Genomic DNA, 20,536 nt, shown 5'->3' on the forward strand with positions numbered 1-20,536 from the left:
GATAGTTATTCGACTAAAGACTGCAGACATGGCTCTGAAGCTGATCTTTGTGGTGGCTCTGCAGACTCTCTTCATAAAAGGTAAGAAGATTATCACCAAACCGCAGTCAGAGCTCACTTTATTACCTAAAATAGGAATATCCAGGCAGGTTCGAGTATATGAATAAAAATAAAACTCATTCGCTTAAATAAAGGATTAAGATTTCTGGTAGAAGCTGAATCTTGGATGATTTAGCCATAGACCAGTGCTTTAACTCTTGTGCTATCCTAGGCATTTTAACATTGGGAGTGGGGTCATCTAGACCCACTAGACAGTGCTGTGAACCTTTTTTTCTTCACTGATTTGTGATCTTCACTGTCCATGGATTACATGAAATCCTCTCCACCGTTATCCACTTTTCTCATGGTGGGGATAATATGTCAAGGGTCATCTTGACCCCATAGGAATGCACAAGGGTTATTCAAAAATGGGGAAAGATGCACTGAAAGATATTATTTTATTCACCAACCTTGGCGTCATCCTGGAAAGTGATTTTAAATCTGACAAACAGATAAATGGTGTTTTAAAATCGAGTTTTTATTATTTGCAGCTTTTATCTGAAGTTAAACCCTTTTTATCGTTTATTATTTTTGAGCAGGTCGTGCACGCTTTTATCTCTTCTCGACTGGACTACTGCAACGCTCTTTACACCGGAATTTCCCACAAGGCACTTTCGCGGTTGCAATTAGTCCAGAACTCCGCTCCACGACTTTTAACGGGTACCGAAAAGATATGAGCACATTACACCTATTCTTCCATCCTTGTACTGGCTTCCTGTTAATTTTAGGATTCATTTTGAATTTGTTTTAATTGTTGTATTTTCCTTGTTTTTATTTTGTTTGATAATTTTTAACTAATTTTAGTCTCTGCACAGCACTTTGGAAACTGTTTGTTTAGCAAACGTGCTCTATAAATAAAGTGGATTGCATTGGATATTTTTTATCTGACAGCTTTGTCTGAAGTTGATTCATCTGGATCTTAAAAAAAAGATTTTAAGTCCAGATAAATTAATTTCAAGACAACATTACCTGAATTATGGTGTTTCATCGCTGCCATAACTTGAAAGAGCATAAAGACAACTGAGTTAGCCAACCTTACAACCGCGCGACCCCACATTTTACAACCGCACGCCTGCAATCCTAACTTAGCGGGGATCCTGCATGCTCACTTCCCCTTTGCGCGCTCGCCTGGGTTTGCGCTCAGTGTTAAGAGGGCGCTTTTTTCACTTGGGAGGTGGTGTTCAGGGGTGTGTTTTTCACTGGGGGGTGGAAACCTTTCTGGTTGATCTGATTGGCTGAAATTTGCATGTCAAATCCGGCGAGGCAGCGGGGTGGGACTTTCATTTAGAGGTTTTAATAGATCAGAAACGGCGCCTGTAGCATGGATTAAAACGGTAACGAATGCAGTGAAACAGCACAAAAAAACCCGCTGCTCTTTCTTACCTTGGTCTTGGGTCATTGGTTAACGTTTTAATCCATGTTACATCCACAGTTTTTTTCTTTGAAACCCTCTAACACAAAAAGGGGTGGCGAACAAGTTTGACACAAAGAGCCTAAATTTTTAACTGTGAGAGTCAAAGAGGCACACCACACACTGACCTGCACACAAACGCACACAAACACACAATATTATTTCCTCTCCTTACAATACAACAGCACTGGTTTCTGTATTTGACGTTAACACATACCAGTAAAGAATGCATGCTAGTGTGTGTTTTAAAAGAGCAGCAAGAGCTAAACTGAGTTGGTTGTGATTTATTTTTTATTTTTTCAGTCATCACTCAGCATCCAAAAATCCATCAAAGTCCTCATTTTCTGTAGCTGAAATGAACAGCTGGGCTAAATTTTGTATCAAACACGCCAGCTTCCCTTTCTTCATCGTGTCTTTTTGCATTTCCAGGGTTTCCAAAATAAAGTTGTTCTGCATTATGCTCATATCTGCAGCATTGTACTATGGGGGGGGGGGGGGGGGGTGTCTTCTTTCATGTCCTCCCCTCTCTCCATACCGTTCTCTCCTAGGTCCTCTTTACCAAAGTCACACAACACATTAGGGCGCTCCGTACATTTTGGAGAAAATGTAAGACTTTCATGTGCTCCTTATGGTGGTGAAAGTACGGTTTATAGAAAATATGATAAAAGGCAGAGAGCCCTATGCTGCTCAAGAGCCGCCTGTTAGCCCCCCCCCCCCCCCCCCCCCCCCCCTCCAAGGTCCCGCCTCGCTGCCTCGCCAGATTTGACATCCAAATTTCGGCCAATCAAATCAACCAGAAAAGCTACCGCCCCCAATTGACAAAAACGCCCTCTTTACACTGCGCACAAACCCAGCGAGCGCACATAGGGGAAGTGAGCGCACGGAAACTGAAAAAAAAACAAGATTAAAAAAAATAGAAAAAGGAAGTGATATAAATTAAAACATCGGGATCCAAACAGAGAAAAGTGGACAAAGTTTTTAAACAAGAATGTATAGACTTTCTTTCTTATTTATTTATTATTTTAAAGGTTCTGACTACTTAGAAGCCGTTTCGTTCTAGAAAACACATCACAGTTTTGTTCAGTTTGTCCTTTTTGTTTCTGCAGCCATGAATAAAAAGAGCTGTTTTTTTTCTAAAAAAATAAAAATAAGAAAAATAACTCTTGTAGCAGGAGTGTTCATATCCTAAAATCAAAATAAATAAAAAAGGCAGGGAAATGGCAGGCCTAGATGCGTCTGTGTGATGGCCAGGCCCTTCTAACTCGTCCGTCACACACTGCCACTATTTAGAGTTTGCACAAATCGCACGGATGAAAACTGGTCATACGTGAATATATTTGGAAAAAAGTGAGAGAAGTTGTGGTCTTTATGTGAAATTTTCACGGATGTATCATGAATGAACCATGTTATAACAATGGAAGAAATACAAATAAACCACACAAAGAACACATAAACTGCACTCTTCATTGAATTTCTTCCCTTTGACATTCAGAGCACTGAACAGAAATCACGTCAGCACCATGGTCAGCTCCATCAATGCTTTGTTTTCATTTAACAGTCAGATGGATTCCTCTGGTCAGAACCAGTTGTAAGTCTATCAAATGAAATCAGATGAAGCTGACAGGAAAGCAAACAAGAAAACAGAACAGAATTGAAAAACTCAAAGCAATGTGAGTCGAATAAACTGTAAAATATTTTATTCACAGTTCAACATACTTGGATGTACATTCCTGACATTACAGCAGTTATTAGATTTGAGGGTTTTATGAAACCAACTGTTGTTTCCAAATGTTTTTATTCCTCCTGACATCTATTGACAAATTTAACGTTTTCTCCTGACATGATGTTTGTGTTTATTAGTACATAAAAGGACTTCGTTGTTTTTTTCAGAGCTGATCAGAGTTTCATGTCTGTCTTTTTTCTTTGAGTTCTGATTTTTGTCATAATAATTATTTATTCTGTTCTAATAGATGTATACATCGTTTTCATTAAAGATTTTTTACAAATCAGAATTTACTGATAAAGACATTGAGATTAACCACCACATATTAACTGTAGGAGAAAAAATGTTTTATTGAGAAAAACTTACATTTGATGAAATACTGTGTCTTAATTTTGAACATTTAAAAACTGTATATAATCTAAGAGTTTTAGTTTCTTTAGATGTGTACATTTCAGCTTCCATTACATATTAAAATTATTTTAAAGGTTACTAATAGGCTGAACAGAATCCATCACCTGTCTGAACTTGAAAGCAAAGTATTGGATCCAAAAAGGATCAAATTCTCAAATCAAAGTGATAAAGTTTCCAGTTTAACCTGTTTTTCTTTTGCTTTTATTTTCAGAGTCGGTGTCGCAGCTTTCTGGTAAGTTTCTGAGCAGAAAAGCTAACTTTATTTGTTTCTATCATCAAACAATTTATCTGACACAGAAATACAGAGAGAAACATGAAACACAAAACATAATCTGAAGCATGGTAAATACTTGTATAGTGCTCTTCTACCTTCCTTGAAGGTTCAAGCCGCTTTACAGTCACAGTCCCATCCACCCTTTTATACACATTCACACACTGATGGCGACTCCGCTGCTGAACAATGACAACCATCCACCAGGGGCAAAATGGGGTTTGGTGTCTTGCCCAAGGACACATCGACACATGGGCGGGAGAGGCAGGAATCAAGCCTGCAATCTCCCATCAGTGATCGACCGCCCTACCACTGCACCACAGCCGCCCTATGATATGATATAATTCAAAATTTTAAATACTTTGAAAAGGTGTCTTCTTCAATTTTTTTATCTCTGTAGTTTTTGTTTCAGATACAAATTTCCTCAAATAGCTAATTCTTTTAATTTTTCCTTGAACATTTTACATTTTAAAAGAAACATAAACATTTGAGAAAGAAATGACAATATAAAGACATGAAATGACATGTTCAATCTCTTGAAAGAAACTTTCAAGTGTGAAAAAGCAAATCAAATACAAAAACCTCCCATTAGGAGAAAAAAAGAGCATTGTGAGAGATTTATGAACTGCAGCAGTTTCCGAGTCCACAAAAACCAAACCAGAACTTTTCTTTGCAGTTTGTGGTCGAGCAAATCTGAACAACAGGATTGTTGGAGGACAAGATGCTCCTGCAGGGTTCTGGCCTTGGCAGGTCAGTCTGCAGACATCTTCACACTTCTGTGGAGGATCCCTCATCAACAACCAGTGGGTGCTGACGGCAGCTCACTGCTTTCCAAGGTAATCAACAATAGTAGAACTGATCAGTCATGACAGCTTTGGAGCTGATTACTGAGGTCTCCTCTTGTTTTAGTCATGAGAAGAAAAGCTGAACAACGGCCGTGTCACACAGACACTACGAACATTTTCCACCTATAAAATTTCAGTTTTTCATGAGACTTGTGTGAAATACTTAAGGTGTTTCTTGCGTTCATCATTCATCAATGTGCACAGATATCTGCCAACGGGTCTTTATGTGAATTCAATTTTGAGCTGTTTAAAATTTTTGGTTGGTTGAGAATAATGCAGTTTACTTTTTATGAAGTTCATATGCAAATATTGCAAAATCTGCTGCAATTGGTAAATGGTGTATACTTATATAGCTCTTTTCTACCTACAAGGCCCAAAGCGCTTTACAGTCACAGACCCATTCACACACTGATGGCCGCTCTGCTGCCAAACACTGGCGCCAACCTCCCACCAGAGGCAAGGTGGGGTCCAGTGTCTTGCCTAAGGACACTTCGACACGTGGGTGTGCAAGGCGGGAATCGAACCTGCAATATTACAATCATGGGTCGACCGCCCTACCACTGCACCACAGCCGCTCACAATTGTGTGTTATTTTTGCTAGATGCATGTGCACCTATGTGGCTTTCCAAGACCATCTGAAGTATGCCTAATGGACTTTTCACACATGAACCACTAATGTACAACTTTTATATCGCGTATACAGTGCACATATCACATTCAAATTTTATAATTGATGCTCAAATCAGTAACGAATTACATATAAACAGCTCAATAATCACACGGTTCATGTTCTATGTTGGTTTACGTGTTCTTTGCGAGGTTTATTCGTACTTCTTCAGTGGTTCAAACGTGATACATCTGTGAAAATTCTTCATATAGAACCACAACGTTTCTCACTTTCTGCACTTATGTTCATGTATGAGTAATTTTCCTCGTAGTGTCTGTGCGACGCGGCCTTAACAAACACATATTACATTAAACCTAATCATTTTATGAATATTATTGATTTTGTTTGTAATTTAATGAAAGAAACAGTTGAGAACAATGTCTCCAATCTAACCTCACAAAACGTTTCTGTTTTCTTTCTCAGGGGCAGTGCATCTGGTGTGAACGTAGTTCTGGGTCTTCAGAGTCTGCAGGGATCCAACCCCAACAGTGTGTCTCAAACAGTAACAACTGTAATCGTTCATCCGAACTACAACTCAGAGACATCGGATAACGACATCGCCCTCCTGCAGCTCTCCTCACCAGTAAACTTCACCAACTACATTACTCCAGTCTGTCTGTCTGCCACCAACAGCACCTTCTACAGCGGCGTCAACACCTGGGTCACTGGCTGGGGCACCATTAGAAGTGGAGGTCAGTTAGTCATTGAAAGAAAAAGTCAGCTGGTTTCAGGCTTTCGGAACTGTAAATGGAATTCTTTAGACCTGTAATGTAAAAAGAGATGACAAGTGAATTTGAAATTCAGATGCATCTACAGTGATCTGTGACTGCAGCTGTTTTGGAGATTTTACAATCAATCAGAAGCTTTTCTTTCATGGACTTCAGATGTTGTCAGTTGATCAATCTTTTTGTTCTCTTAGTCTCCCTTCCTGCCCCACAAACCCTCCAGGAAGTACAAGTACCGATTGTGGGAAACAGACAGTGTAAGTGCAGTTATGGAGCCAGCTCAATCACTGACAACATGGTGTGTGCCGGGTTACTGGCAGGAGGCAAAGACTCTTGTCAGGTGAGTCCCCTTTATTTCCTGTTTTCAGATCTTTCTCTGAATTCTTCCTTAAATTAAAATGTTTTCATCTTGAAGGGAGACTCTGGAGGTCCGCTGGTGATTAAGCAGAACAACCGCTGGATCCAAGCAGGAGTTGTGAGTTTTGGAGAAGGTTGTGCTCTACCTAATTTCCCAGGAGTCTACACCAGAGTGTCCCAGTACCAGACCTGGATCAACACCCAAATCAGCAGCAATCAGCCGGGCTTTATCGCCTTCACCTCCAATGGAACTGACAGTGACCTCAGTGTGTCGTGTCCAGTAGAGCCACCAATTACTTCTTCACCAGAAGGTAACTATTAGTTGAGGATGAGTTTAAAACATTTTGTATTTTTGATGTCTTCTAAAAATATTTTGCTAAACATAAAAAGAATGTGTGTACTGGTAGCAACTTGATGAAAGTGTTATTGTTGTTCAAACAGTGGAAGAATTCTGTGTTTCTTGGTACGATAGACTATTATATACAATATTAATAAATCCATAGTAGTTCTGTAATTTTTATGTGTCTTTTCTGCAGCTGTGGTTTGTGGACGAGCCACCCTGAACTCTCGTGTCTTAAATGGAAGTTCAGTGGTAACTGAAGGTCAGTGGCCGTGGATGGCGAGTCTACAGAAGAATGGACAGCATGTCTGTGGAGGGACACTAGTTTCTCTAGACTCTGTTCTCAGTGATGCTAACTGCTTCTCAAGGTGAGTAACATCCAAAGGTGAATGTGTTTCAGCTTCAACTACAGGTGGATGAAAGAATGTATTTTTATCCCCAGTTACTAGAATATGTCATTTCAAAACATACGTTCATCTTTTACATTTGGATATAATCTTTGAGCAATATTATGGATGGGATTTGAACTTAGACTCTAGAAAACGAACATCTATAGAAAAAAAACTGAAAGTGTTGAATTTTTGTCGATATTTTCTGTCATGATTAAACTAAAGTGTGTTTTCCACAGTCCTCCTGTGGCATCTGAGTGGACGGTTGTGTTGGGTCGTCTGAAGCAGAATGGATCAAACCCCTTTGAGGTGTCACTGAATGTGACAAATATCACTCTGAGCAACCAGACAGGGTCCAATGTTGCTGTGCTGCAACTCTCCACCCAGCCCCCCCTCAATAATTACATCCAGCCCATCTGTCTGGACAACGGAAGAACTTTTCCTCTGGGAACAACATGCTGGGCTGCAGGCTGGAGTTCTGGACGTGGAGGAGGTGAGTCCACATTACAGTTTAAGAAAATGCATGATGTCTGAAGAGCACGCACACATGCTTCAATTGATCACATTTCTACCAAACTTTCAGAAGAAGAAGTTCTGCAGGAGTTCCAAACCTCAGTTCTAGAATGTCCGACTTCAACAGCTGCAAATGGCAGCATTTGTACCGGACGCTTTACCCTTCAACAGGTAAATCATTAGATGAAGAATTGCATGCATCATTCTTTTGTGTTTCCTAACAATCTTCTTCAGATCTGAATGAAATGCTGTGTAACTGAGGTACTTGAACCCGTAAGATCCCATTACCTTTGCTTCTAGGTAGTTTTTCTAGGATGTAGTGTAGGTCAAAGTGGAATTTGGATAAGAACCAGACCTGCGTATTTGCCGGACCTGTGCAATAAAACACATTTTTTATTAAAGTGTGCTGACAATTTAAGGGAAAAAACACACTTTCAATAAAACATTACGGTAATTTCATTAAGTAAAGGCACTAAATAGATATTCATCCAAGGGTCTGTGCTGCAATCCATGCTGATTCATCCACTTGTAGACTAACAGATCCACGAACATCTTTGTAAATTAATAGATTAATTTGCCTTTTAATGGATTTTTTATCAGGGTGACTCTGGAGGCCCCCTCATGTGTAAGCAGGACGGCTCTTGGCATCAGGCAGCTGTGTTGTCATCTACGGCAGTGATGGAGTTTGAAAGACTCAGCCGATTCCAGGACTTCCTGGTTGAGACGGTGGGAACATTCCTGTCTCCTGCCTCAACCACCACCACCACCACTACCACACCAACGACCAGACCAACTACCAGACCTATCAGACCTTCTGCTAGACCAACTACCAGACCTACCAGACCTTATACTAGACCCACTATCAGACCAACTACCAGACCTACCAGACCTTATACTAGACCCACTATCAGACCAACTACCAGACCTACCAGACCTCATAGACCTACCAGACCTTATACCAGCCCCCCTTCTCCCCACATGACTACAATGAATGGCTGGAACATTCATCATAAGGTTTTCTTCTACCTTCGTCTCATTTTCCGGACCTTGTGTTCCCTTTTCTCCTCACACGAAAGTTAAACTTCTAATGATGAGAAATCCATAAATCTCTCCTAAACAAGCTCTAGTTTTTACTCTTTCTTTACACATGCATCTATGTTTCATCCTTGTAATACTACTACTACTTAACAGCAGGAGCTTTTGTTTCAAAGTCTTGCAGAGAAAATAAAGAACAAATTTGAACTTTAATTCCTGATTATCAGGCTGTTCCAGAGCGTCTTCAAAAAGCTCCAGGATGTTTGCAGGGTTCTGACAAAAACTGGTAGAATTCTCCAACCTTTGCTTCTCTTTGTTAGTGGCCGTTTAATACATTTTTGAATTCTACATAAACTTTTTTAATGATAAAATCTTCCTCCTCACAGAACTTTAAGTTCCAAATGATCCAAACCGAACTCTTCCTCCTCAGTCATTACTGGATACTTTTTTGGTTCTTCTTGGTTTTCAGTTGGGTTTATAGTAAAAGCTTGTTATGGTGATCCTGAATCTTACTCTTAGTTGTGCTGCAGGACTTTCTGATCCTGCTGGGGGGATTATAATGGGGGGGGGGGGGGGGGGGGGTTTGGTCATTTTTCTTCACGTTTCCCTGTAGATCTTTCCTCCGTCTTTCTTCTCCAAACCCGTATTTGCCATTGTTGCTGTTACTCTCTTTGTTGTTACATGTGTTCCTGTGTTTTTGTGTCGTTTGGGACTCCTCAGCAGTTCAATCATCTCTACAGTCACTAAAATATTTGCTCAGTCAGGGGAAACCATTGACTGTAAATGAAAACTGGGTGAATTCTGCCCCCTGGAGTTCCAAACAGGAAGTACCCACAGACTGCAGGAAGTCAAACTCATGGAAGTAAACAGATATGACTCAGTCATGCCATTTTTCAGAATAACCATTCTTGCTCTGAAACATCTTAACATGTTCTTTCGAATCCTCTTTTATTTTCATATTTTTTCCATAGAAATGTTGACTCAAACGGATACAGTCCTATCACTGCTTATTGGCATTTCTGGTTCCAACATGGAGGCACAAAAATAGGGACTAAATTGACTTAATTTGCTTGGATCTGGGAGTAAATCATTATCTGTGGGTGACGTCACAGTCTCTCTCTCTCCAGTTCTCAGATACAGTCAATAGGAGAAACAGAACATTTCTCACTGATCACCTATTACTACGGAGCCCTGACACTAAGATATTAAAATATATCTTGTTCCCACAGATTAATATCTTGTTCCCTCAGATTAATATCTCGTTCGTACGAAATACTATTCTGTTCCCACAAGATACTATTGCGTTCCCTCGAAACACTATCCCGTTCCCTCGAAATGATTAACTCGTTCGAACGCAATAATTATTCATGTCATAAGTCATTCACGCGGATATGCTGTCTGTACGCCGGCAAAAGCCGCTTTCAGAGGTAACTTCCGTGTCTCTGTGACCCATATGTGACCCAGACAGAAATGTGAAGGTATCTGCGGTAAATCTATGATGTAAATTAATAACAGGATAAATTATCGGCTAGTTAGTTAGTTAGCATGTAGCCTAATAGCCTTCGAATGTAAAGCGACTGACTGCTAAAGTTAATAAAAGACAAGTCCTGAATATTATTTTTCCTATTCGACCCTAAACTACAATATCAGCTGTCTGTCTGAGAACCGACCAGCCAGTTGCCCAAATGCCGGCATACATCAAAGAGCTCTGCGGCGGCGCTAGTAGTAGCCTAGCAGGAGCTATCGTATGACAAAGCAGCCTAGTTATCATAAATCTTTTGATATTTTTCTTATATTCATTGTGACAGTAATAAAGTGATCATTTTTGTTTTCATGTTCCTTTTTTGAACGAATGTGGGTCACAGAGACACGGAAGTTACCTCTGAAAGCGGCTTTTGCCGGCGTACAGAGAGCATATCCGCGTGAATGACTTATGACGTGAATAATTATTAAGTTCGAACGGATTAATTATTGCGTTCGAACGCAATAATAAATCCGTTCGCACGAGTCAATCATTTCGAGGGAACGGAATTGTATTTCGAGGGAATGCAATAGTATTTCGTACGAACGAGATATTAATCTGAGGGAACAAGATATATTTTAATATCTTAATGTCAGGACAAGGGCTCCGTATATTACAAAAAAGTCATGATCATTTTTCTTTATTGTTGGGATTTACTGAAATGAGAAGGGATTAGAATTTGATTATATAAATCTTAATGTTTAAAACCTTTTGTTATTGTTTAATGTGGTATTTTCTTTGATTCTTTCAATTATGTGATTACAAAAATGCTTTATGAATGAAGAGAATGGAACTATCTAAATGTTTTATCAGGTTTTCTGGGCTCAAATGAAAAACCATTCTCTGCTTGCTGATTTAGAAAATAGATTTTCTCTTAGGTGAAAAAAGAAAATAAACTTCAAATGCTGAGGTTTCAATCGAGTTCAGATCATATTTTCTGCATGTTGGGCTTTTTTAATTTTTTTTTTGTAAATTTAAGTTTTATTAAAGGACAAAGAATCAACAATTTTTATGTGTTTGTTATGTAGAGAAACATAAATCGAAATGAAATCAAATTACAGTTGTATTCATGGTTGAGGGGAAATAAATCAATGAAAACTGTCTGGGGTGTCTTTCTTTTAGAAGTTGCAAGACTTTTCAACTGCTTTGATTGACTCTTTAGGGTTTAATCATATTTTTTTGGTGTCCAACAGTCTTTGTGTTTACATGGTTTGGGTGTCTTTGCATTAGTTTTGCTTCCTTCAGTTTCTGTCATGTTTGAGTTCTGTTTCCTGTTTTATTTTGGAAGGTTTCCTGTTTTGTTACGCTCTGGAGTTTTACTTTCCTGGTTCCAGTCTCTCCTGATCATGTACACCTGTGTCTTGTTAGTCCTGTTTTGTATTTCAGTCTTGTCTCTGCCTTCCTCTTGTGCTGGGGCCTGTTTCAGAAAGGAGGTTAAGTGTAAACTCTGAGTGCATTAACCCTGAAATCAGGGAAACCCTGGGTTTTCCGTTTCAGAATGGGAGGTTTGTTAAACCAGAGAAAGCAGAGTAAGTCAAACCCGTTTCTGAAAGAGAGGTAACTTATACTCGGAGTCAGTGTCCATGGTTACTTACGCTGTGAACCTAACCTGGTCGGGAGCAGGTTTTATCCTCTAAAGTCAAGGTTTCTGCCGGTCCCCTCCCCTTTTTAAAGACGAAGCGGTATTTTTCGCTTTAACCTTCATTGCCCACATTTCCGTCACACAGAGACAAGTGACAAGAATGGCTTGTCCTTTTCTGGAGGACCCAATAGACGAGGAGGCTGCATTAATTCATAGAGAATTACATTTACCTCGTACGAGGATTTTGAGAAGACTCGATTTTTTTTTTCTTTTTTCACTTTTAGCTGCTGCCATGTTCTTTTAATTCCTGCAGGATTGCATCTACATGAAAATGAAATCAGGGACATTGAATTAGATTAATGTAACAATTACTTTTTGGAAACACAATTTTCTAGTACTGCTTACTTTCTTAACCCCACATACACCTATACCACTTGATCAATACAAGGGTAGTGTTGCAGCGTGTGTGCTGAGCGGGGTGCGATCCACGAGAGACAAGGGGAGGGGCGATTGCAGGTGCAGATGGGGGGGGTGTGAGCACGGAGCGGAGGTGTGTGCGTGGTATATATTGTGTGTTCGGAGGACGGAGCACTTAGTTAAATAAAGAGAAGGTGTCATTCCCAGAATAACTGTTTTGGAATCATTCTTAATCCGCTCTGGAGGTTGAGGGTTTCCAACGGGAAGTGAACCCCGAAGGAGAATTCCCTTCGGCCCTGAAGGAAATCTCCCCTGCGCTTCTGACCACGGTCGGTCGGAAAGACGAGAGAAAAGAAAGGAGAAGTCTTCGCGCAGCGAAAGGTTCAACAGTAGACAAAAGTTCACTTTTAAAAACACAATTGCATGTATTAATATTAAACTGACCAACGTTTGCAAGAGGGGAAGGTTAACAAAAAAGTCCTCTAAACATTACCGACGTTAAATGCATTTTTCCCCAGATTGGTTCTGTACACTATGCAGCATTTCATGCATTTACACCAGGAATAACACTTCAAAAGTACACCTAAATATCGCCATTTTTATTTCACACCTTACGCAATTAAAAAAGTTATTACAGTCAATATTTTATAACAATGATTTAAATGCAAACTTAGGCATTAACTTGAGCAGCTATGTTTTCCCACGCTAACCGTCTCTGTTTTGCAGATGCAGCGGTGTTGCTTTTCTTCTGGAATATGTGCTCATATTCACTGTAACTCTGCAGCAGCACGTCAAGTTCAGCTGGCGAAAAATACGCAGACCTCTTTTTTTTCACGGTTGCCATGGTGACTCGTGATATCTGCGCTCCATTGATAATGGCTTCTTATAGTCGCGGTGCGCACGCTCACCTCCGAATCAGTCCACTCAGAGTTGATTGACCTAACTCAGATCAGCTTCTCTGAAACAGAAAACTCAGAGTTGTTAATCTCCCGATTGACCAACTCAGAGTTCAAGTTCAACCTCAGAGTTGGTTGAACCTCCTTTCTGAAACAGGCCCCTGGTCCATACTGTCTCTTCCCTGCCTGTCTTCTGCCATGTTATCATGCTTACCCACAGTAAGTTTAGTTTTGCTTCCCTGCCCTGCAGCGCTTTTGTGTAAGAAAAAAACCCTTGCCCTGGAACTCTGTGCCTCCCGTCTCTGCATATTGGGTCCTTCGTGCCCACCAGCCCCCCCCCCCCCCCTACCTGACAGTATCAGACATCAGGTAGATTTGTTTGTATTTTTACTGCAGGGACAAATAGATAAAAAGAATATGACGTGGCTTAAGATGATGTACAAATAAAGAACACCACATTTGCTTAAAATGTATCTGATTTTCAGTAAATTCAGTCTCTGAAGAATCACAAAATAATTTGTATTTCACTTGGCAATTATTTAAACTGGTGTTCGTGTTTAATTTAAAAACCCACTCCGATAAATTGTATTTTTCTGTGTTTTTAACATGTTCTAATGGCCTTTTTCAGATGATTGAGAACAAATTTGTAGAAAATTGAGATTAAAACTGCATTTCAAAGTATTTCTTTATTTTAATTGCTGTGAATCAGAAGCAGACAAAAAATGCAGTTTTTGAAATATTGTATTTATGATGTAGAAAATACACTGGGCAGGGCCAACAGCTCCCTGCTCCACCCCTTCCTGATGCATCCTCTTGCATACAAATAGATCCATCTACGTCTTTGTTTTCCTCGTCTGAGCTGGAATCTGGATCAGAACCGTACGGATGGATAGCTCTGATATCGCTCCCCACTATTGTTGCACCGCTGACGTCAGGTTGGAGGTGTGAGGGGCTGTAAGCAAGAGGGAGAGAGTGTAAACAAAAGGATGGTGGGAAGTGGGGGCAGGCTTACTATGCATCAACAGTCTTGTGCACAGCTCAGGGGTAAATTACAAACTCCTGCTGCTCTGCAGAAACTATGTCCTGTGATTGAAAGACCACTGGGAAAACCTTTACAATCAAACAATGATCAGAGTGGAACTTTAATTGTTCTTACATGAGGTTTAAACATGTTTGGGTCTCGATATGAAAGGTCAACATTCTTTAAAGAAAATCTTATGAAGTTTTGTTTGACATAAAAACAAAACCTCCTTTAGTAGAAACTGTTTTCTCAGTATTTTGTATGAATTTGTGTGTTTCAAGTTTCCTTTTCTAATATAGCAAGCACAAATTAAAATGATGTAGAAATAAATAAATAAAAGAAGCAGTAAAGCCAGCTGGATGGAAAATGTTCCTGTCATTTAACACATCAGATGACACACTCACTTTTAAGAGCTGTCCTTTGTTCCACCATCAGCAACGTTTGTACTTCTCATAAAGGCATGTGATGAAAGAAGAGCAGACAAACCTGCCAGATGACTTTTCAATGAGTTGCAAGAAAAATGTAAAAAATATAACCATTAATCCCAATAAAAGCCTCATGATGACTGTGTGTTTTTATAATTTATTCAAATCTAAGCAGCAGAGGAATTTATGGAAACCTGAAATGGTGAATTCTTTCCAAGGCATTTGGAAAAAATGCCAATGAAAGTTTCTCTGGTAAATTGGAAAACTAAAGATATGGAAAATCTAAGACAATGACAAGACAGACGGCTACAGACAAAGGGAGATTTTTTTATATCTCCAAAGCTGCAGGAATGCTGTCAGGTCAGAGTAGATGAAGTTGTTTTCACTCTCTGCTGATGTCTGTTGCATCCGCAGTCTGGCTGCAGACATCAATTGCAATCAGAATGCAAACTGGATTTTTATCATTCAAATTTACGTAAGATCTTATTTATTTATTTGTTCCTTTCATGAAAGCACCCGATACACAACCACACAATATATATCTCTTCAAAACATACACAAATTCCAAAATCCATTCAAAACAAACAACAAAACAAAATAATGGAAAAGGGAAGACAGTAAAAAAAAATACTCATTTTTTCATTCTGTTTCTTTATCAATATTAATAGAAAATACAAAAATACGTTTTCTTAACTTGTTCTGTCCAAAAACTAAGCAAACAGATTAGAGCTGAAGGCCTTTTTTTGTTGGACAGGTTTTAGTATCACACAGAGGTTATCTTAGAAAACCAGAGTGTAAATTTGTATAAACCCCTTTTTGTTTTTTTCCCATTATTTTTTATTTATTTGTTACATTCAATGTGTGTGGGGAGGGAAAGGGGAAGAATGTGAGGGGGGGTAAAAGGAAGAAGGGTGGAGAAAGTGGGGGATACAGGCACTGATTTGAATAAGTTATTATTTTAAGCTGTGTAACAATAATACCAGATCGGCTGAGACGACAAATATTACATCAAAGTTGAAATTCTCACCCGAAGATGAGCAGAAGACTGTCCATCAATACACTGTGGGTTAGGAGGAGGATGAAGCAGACAGGGAGCAGTGTGGCAGTGTGCACGTGGGGGTGGAGATACATGCATGCTGCCGATGTGAACCGTGTGTTCATGAGGGGAACCAGATCCCCCCAAATACATGTAACATTTTAAAACATCCTGTCGATCACAGAGAAAACACGTTTATCTTTAGAGTGGTTACTTGGGGGGCGGTATTCAGGGTTGTTTTTGTCACTTGGGGGAAGTAACCTTTTTGGTTGATCTTATTGGGTGAAATTTGCATGTCAAGTCCGGCGAAGAAGCGGGGCGGGACTTTCTTTTAGAGGCTTTAATAAAAAAGAAACAGCGGCTGTAACGTGGATTAAAAGGATTAAAACTGACACAAAACTTCCTCTACTGACTAATCATGACCTTATTTTCCTACTACAATAAAGATTATGTAAAAATATTCTAGCATCTTCAGAGCTATTGAGGATTTTTGACCAAATCTGATCCATTTGTAAATATGAAAAATTCCTTAAAATAAACAAAGTGAAATATTGACATATTCTTTATTTTATTATGACAATAAGGTCATGATTAGTCTGTACAGAAGGTTTGGTGACAGTAGCTTCAGTATCTTCATAACTATTGACAACTTCAAATTTGAAAACGTATATGCAACAAGATAAAATAAAGATGGACTTTCCTACAAAATATTTATTGTAACACGAATATGCTGACGAGTCTTCATTACCAGCTCATATAAATATAGACATTTATTTTTTTTTGTGAGATTATTGATTTTTTCAGAATGGTGTTTCACAGAGTCTACACTTTGTTGACGGTTCCTTGTGGCTGCATGTCTGCATTCACAGCTTGAACGAAGCGAAGAATTCTGATTAAAAATACTTTTGTAGTTCACTCTCTGTGTTAATACAAAAGGATTGAGGTACTTGCTGACACATTTGAACGTTTATCAGAAGAGTTATTGAAGCAGGAAGTCCAAATCTGTGAAGATCTAATTTAACCGAACTGCAGCTGCTCTATTCCCGTGTTCCTCTGCGTAGCTGATAGCTTGCAGCTTAAACTGTGCCTCATAATCGTGTCTCTTTGCATTTCCAGGGTTTCCAAAACGAAGTTGTTCTGCATTATTCACATATCTGCACCTTTGTACTAAAGAAGGGTGTCTTCTTTCACGTCCTCACTTCTTTCCGTACCGTTCTCATGCTGTTCTCTCCTAGATCCTCTTTACCGAAGTCACACAACAACACATTAGGGCGGCTCCGAACATTTTGGAGAAAATGTAAGACTTTCACCTTATGGTTGTGAAAGTACTGTACATAGAAAATATGATAAAAGGCAGAGACCCGCATGCAGCTCAAGAGCCGCCTGTTAGCCCCCCCCCTCCTGCGCTGAAAGATGAAAGTCCCGCCCCGCTGCCTCGCTTATAAGATATGCAAATTTCAGCCAATCAGATCAACCAGAATGGTCACTGCCCCCAATTGACAAACACACCCCTGAACACCGCCCCCTCAAGTGACAAAAAAGCCCCCTTAACACTGAGCGTAAATCCTGGTGAGGGCGCAAAGGAGGATTGTAGCCGTGCAGTTGTAAAATACGGGGTAGCTCGGTTAGAATTGCGCCTGCGTGGTTGTAAGGTTCACACACTCGCCTGAATACGCCCGCTCAGTTGTCTTTACGCCCTTTCACTTTATGGCAGAGATGAAACGCCAAAGGTATTTAAATCAACTCAGTTTTTCAACTGATCTGAGGCTTTTTAGAAGTGTGTTCTAGATATTGCTGTGTTTTCCTTGTTTGGTTTTCATTTTTTCTCACTGTTACCTTTTTTTGTTTTTTTCTGGACGTTAACAGTGACTCCGCCCACTCACCAGTGGATCTTTTGTCACGGCTGCCTCCACTTAGCTAATTAGCCACTCTGCATTTAAGAACCGCTACCTGAGGCTTCATGGGCAGCCCATCTTTTTCATGATGAAATCGCTTGGTATATTTCTGAAGGTTATTAGTTTTTTCTTCTTTATTTAATCCTTAGGATTCTGTTACGTCTTTTCTTGTGATTCTCTGTCCGCTTGTCTGACCATGACAGATCTGTGGAGCATAGAAGCTGAATACAGCTTCTCCATGTTTGGATTTGAGTTTGGGCACCGACAAAAGACCAAGATCCAGGTGACCGGCACCTGTACAAACTGTGTCAGGAGGTCAATTATGTATTTTGGCACTAAACCATTTAAAGCTTTATTAAACTGCCTCAGAACCTTAAATTCTATCTGACAGGTAGCCAGTGGAAAGCCCTCAGAACTGGTCTGATGTGGTCAACGTTTGTGGGAACCCGAGCAGCAGAGTTCTGAATAAGCTGCAGTTTCCTGATTTTTAAACTTCACGTTTTTAGTGTTTATTCTTTTTGGAAGATAGTAGGCTGATTTTGTGACTTCCTTAATGTGTGTATTAAAATCTAGGTCTGTGTCCAAAACTTTCACCCAAGTTTCTGGCCTGGTTGGTTTTAAATGATTATATTGAAGCTCTGTAGCGACCTCCAACTGTTTCTCATTAGACCCTAAAATGATAACCTCCGTTTTCTTTTCTTTTTTAGCTAAAAAAAGTTGTGGCTCATTCAGTAATTAATATACCAATGTACCAAGAGCCTGTACAGGGCCTCGGTCTCCTGGTGTCATTGTGATATATATATATATGTGTGTCGTCTCCGTACAGTAGCTAAGGTAACGAATGTCTATAACCTGGGCCAGTGGGAGCATGTAGATGTTAAACAGTGGTGTACCCAGGATAAAGCCTTGGTGAACTCCATATATGATCTCTGTTGGCTCAGATGTGAAGATACCAATTGACAAGAAATATTTTTTTCCAAGTATGTTTGAATCAGTTTAGTACTGGTTCCGTGAAACTCACCCACTTTTCTAGTCGTTGAGTAATAAAGCGTGGTCATTAATATCAAATGCAGCGCTGAGATCCAATAAAACTAGCACAGATATATTTTCCACGGTCTGTATGAAGATGTATATCATTACACACTTTGGTCAGAGCTATCTCAGTGCATATATATATATATATATATATATATATATATATATATATATATATATATATATATATATATATATATATATAACATCTGTGGTCTGTACCTCTTCCTTTGGCCATCTTATTATTCCTGCAGGGTATCTGATAACTGGCAGTGCGTAGCTGTTTATTGCCCGGGTCTTATTTTTGCCATTGAGCTGGCTTCTCAGGAGTTGCCTTACCCGTTGGAGGTATTTAGCTGTTGCAGCTTTCCTTGTTTCCTGCTCCAGGTTGCCATTTGCCTGTGGAATTCCGAGGTACTTGTAACTGTCCTCGATGTCTGCTGTTGTTCCTTCTGGGAGTGAGACCCCTTCTGTGTGGACTACCTTGCCTCTCTTTGTCACCATCCGGCTGCATTTCTCGAGCCCGAATGACATCCCAATGTCAGTACTGTAGATCCTGGTGGTGTGGATCAGGGAGTCAATGTCACGTTGGCTCTTAGCATATAGCTTGATGTCATCCATGTAGAGGAGGTGACTGATGTTGGCCCCATTTCTGAGTCGGTATCCATAGCCAGTCTTGTTGATTATTTGGCTGAGGGGGTTCAGACCTATGCAGAACAGCAGTGGGGACAGAGCATCACCTTGGTATATCCCACATTTGATGGACACTTGTGCAAGTGGCTTCCCATTGGCTTCAAGGGTGGTTTTCCACAGCTTAATTGAGTTTCCTATGAAGGCTCTTAGAGTCCTGTTTATGTTGTACAGCTCCAAGCATTCAGTGATCCACCTGTGTGGCATTGAGTCATAGGCTTTCTTGTAATCAATCCAGGCTGTGCACAGGTTGGTGTGTCGTGACTTGCAGTCTTGAGCGACTGTTCTGTCAACCAGGAGTTGGTGTTTCGCTCCTCTGGAGTCTCTACCAATGCCTTTCTGTGTGTTACTCATGAATTGATCCATGTGCCTATTTATCTTGGTTGCAATGATGCCTGACATGAGCTTCCATGTTGTGGAGAGACAGGTTATTGGCCGGTAGTTGGATGGGACTGCACCCTTTGAGGGATCCTTCTGGATCAGGATCGTTCGTCCTTCTGTTAGCCATTCGGGATGAGTCCCATCTCTTAGCAGCTGGTTCATTTGTGCTGCCAGGCGCTCGTGGAGTGCTGTGAGCTTCTTTAGCCAGTAGGCATGTATCATGTCAGGGCCCGGTGCTGTCCAGTTCTTCATACCTGAGACTCTTTCTTGGATGTCTGCCACTGTGATGGTTACTGGATTCTGTTCGGGGAGGTTGCTATGTTCTTCTCTCAGAGAGACCAGCCACTGGGCATTGCTGTTATGTGCTGTCTCTTTCTCCCATATACTTTTCCAGTACTGTTCAGTTTCTAGCCTTGGTGGGTCTGCTCGGCTGTTTTGACCCTGCCACTGAGCGTACACTTTCGCAGGTTGAGTTGCGAACAGCCTGTTTATCCGTCTGGCTTCATTGTCTCTTGTGTACCTCTTTAGGCGGCTGCTCAAGGCTAGGAGCCTTTGTTTGGCAGTTTCCAGTGCTTCAGGTATGGGCATCTGGCTGTATCTCTTAGGTACTTGCTTTCTCATTGTACCTCTTTGAGCCTCTGTCAGCTTACTCACATCCTTCCGAGTTGCCTTGATTTTGGCCTCCATGGTGGCCTCCATGGTGGCCTCCATGGTGGCCTCCATGGTGGGTATTGTTTTCTCCCATGGTTACCCTTATAGCCAAGCATCTCAAGGATCACTGCTGCTGAAGTGTAAACCAGTTCATTGGTTTCTGTGATGGTTGTGGTAGGAATTGCCCTCAATGCTTCATT

At 40.3% G+C, this 20,536-nt stretch overlaps 1 protein-coding gene across 1 annotated transcript; it reads left to right on the forward strand.

Moving 5' to 3' along the window:
- Positions 1 to 9,332, forward strand: LOC101157216 (transmembrane protease serine 9-like). The gene is made up of 10 exons (XM_023957298.1): positions 1 to 80; positions 3,855 to 3,875; positions 4,591 to 4,750; positions 5,850 to 6,118; positions 6,346 to 6,491; positions 6,567 to 6,819; positions 7,045 to 7,216; positions 7,477 to 7,730; positions 7,821 to 7,921; positions 8,351 to 9,332. The coding sequence occupies exons 1-10, from the start codon at positions 29 to 31 to the stop codon at positions 8,828 to 8,830; spliced, it is 1,908 nt and encodes a 635-aa protein (XP_023813066.1). The 5' UTR covers positions 1 to 28; the 3' UTR covers positions 8,831 to 9,332.
- Positions 9,333 to 20,536: the final 11,204 nt, after the last annotated feature.

This window comes from Oryzias latipes, chromosome 8 (genome assembly GCF_002234675.1).
Source record: "Oryzias latipes chromosome 8, ASM223467v1".
Taxonomy (NCBI): domain Eukaryota; kingdom Metazoa; phylum Chordata; class Actinopteri; order Beloniformes; family Adrianichthyidae; genus Oryzias; species Oryzias latipes.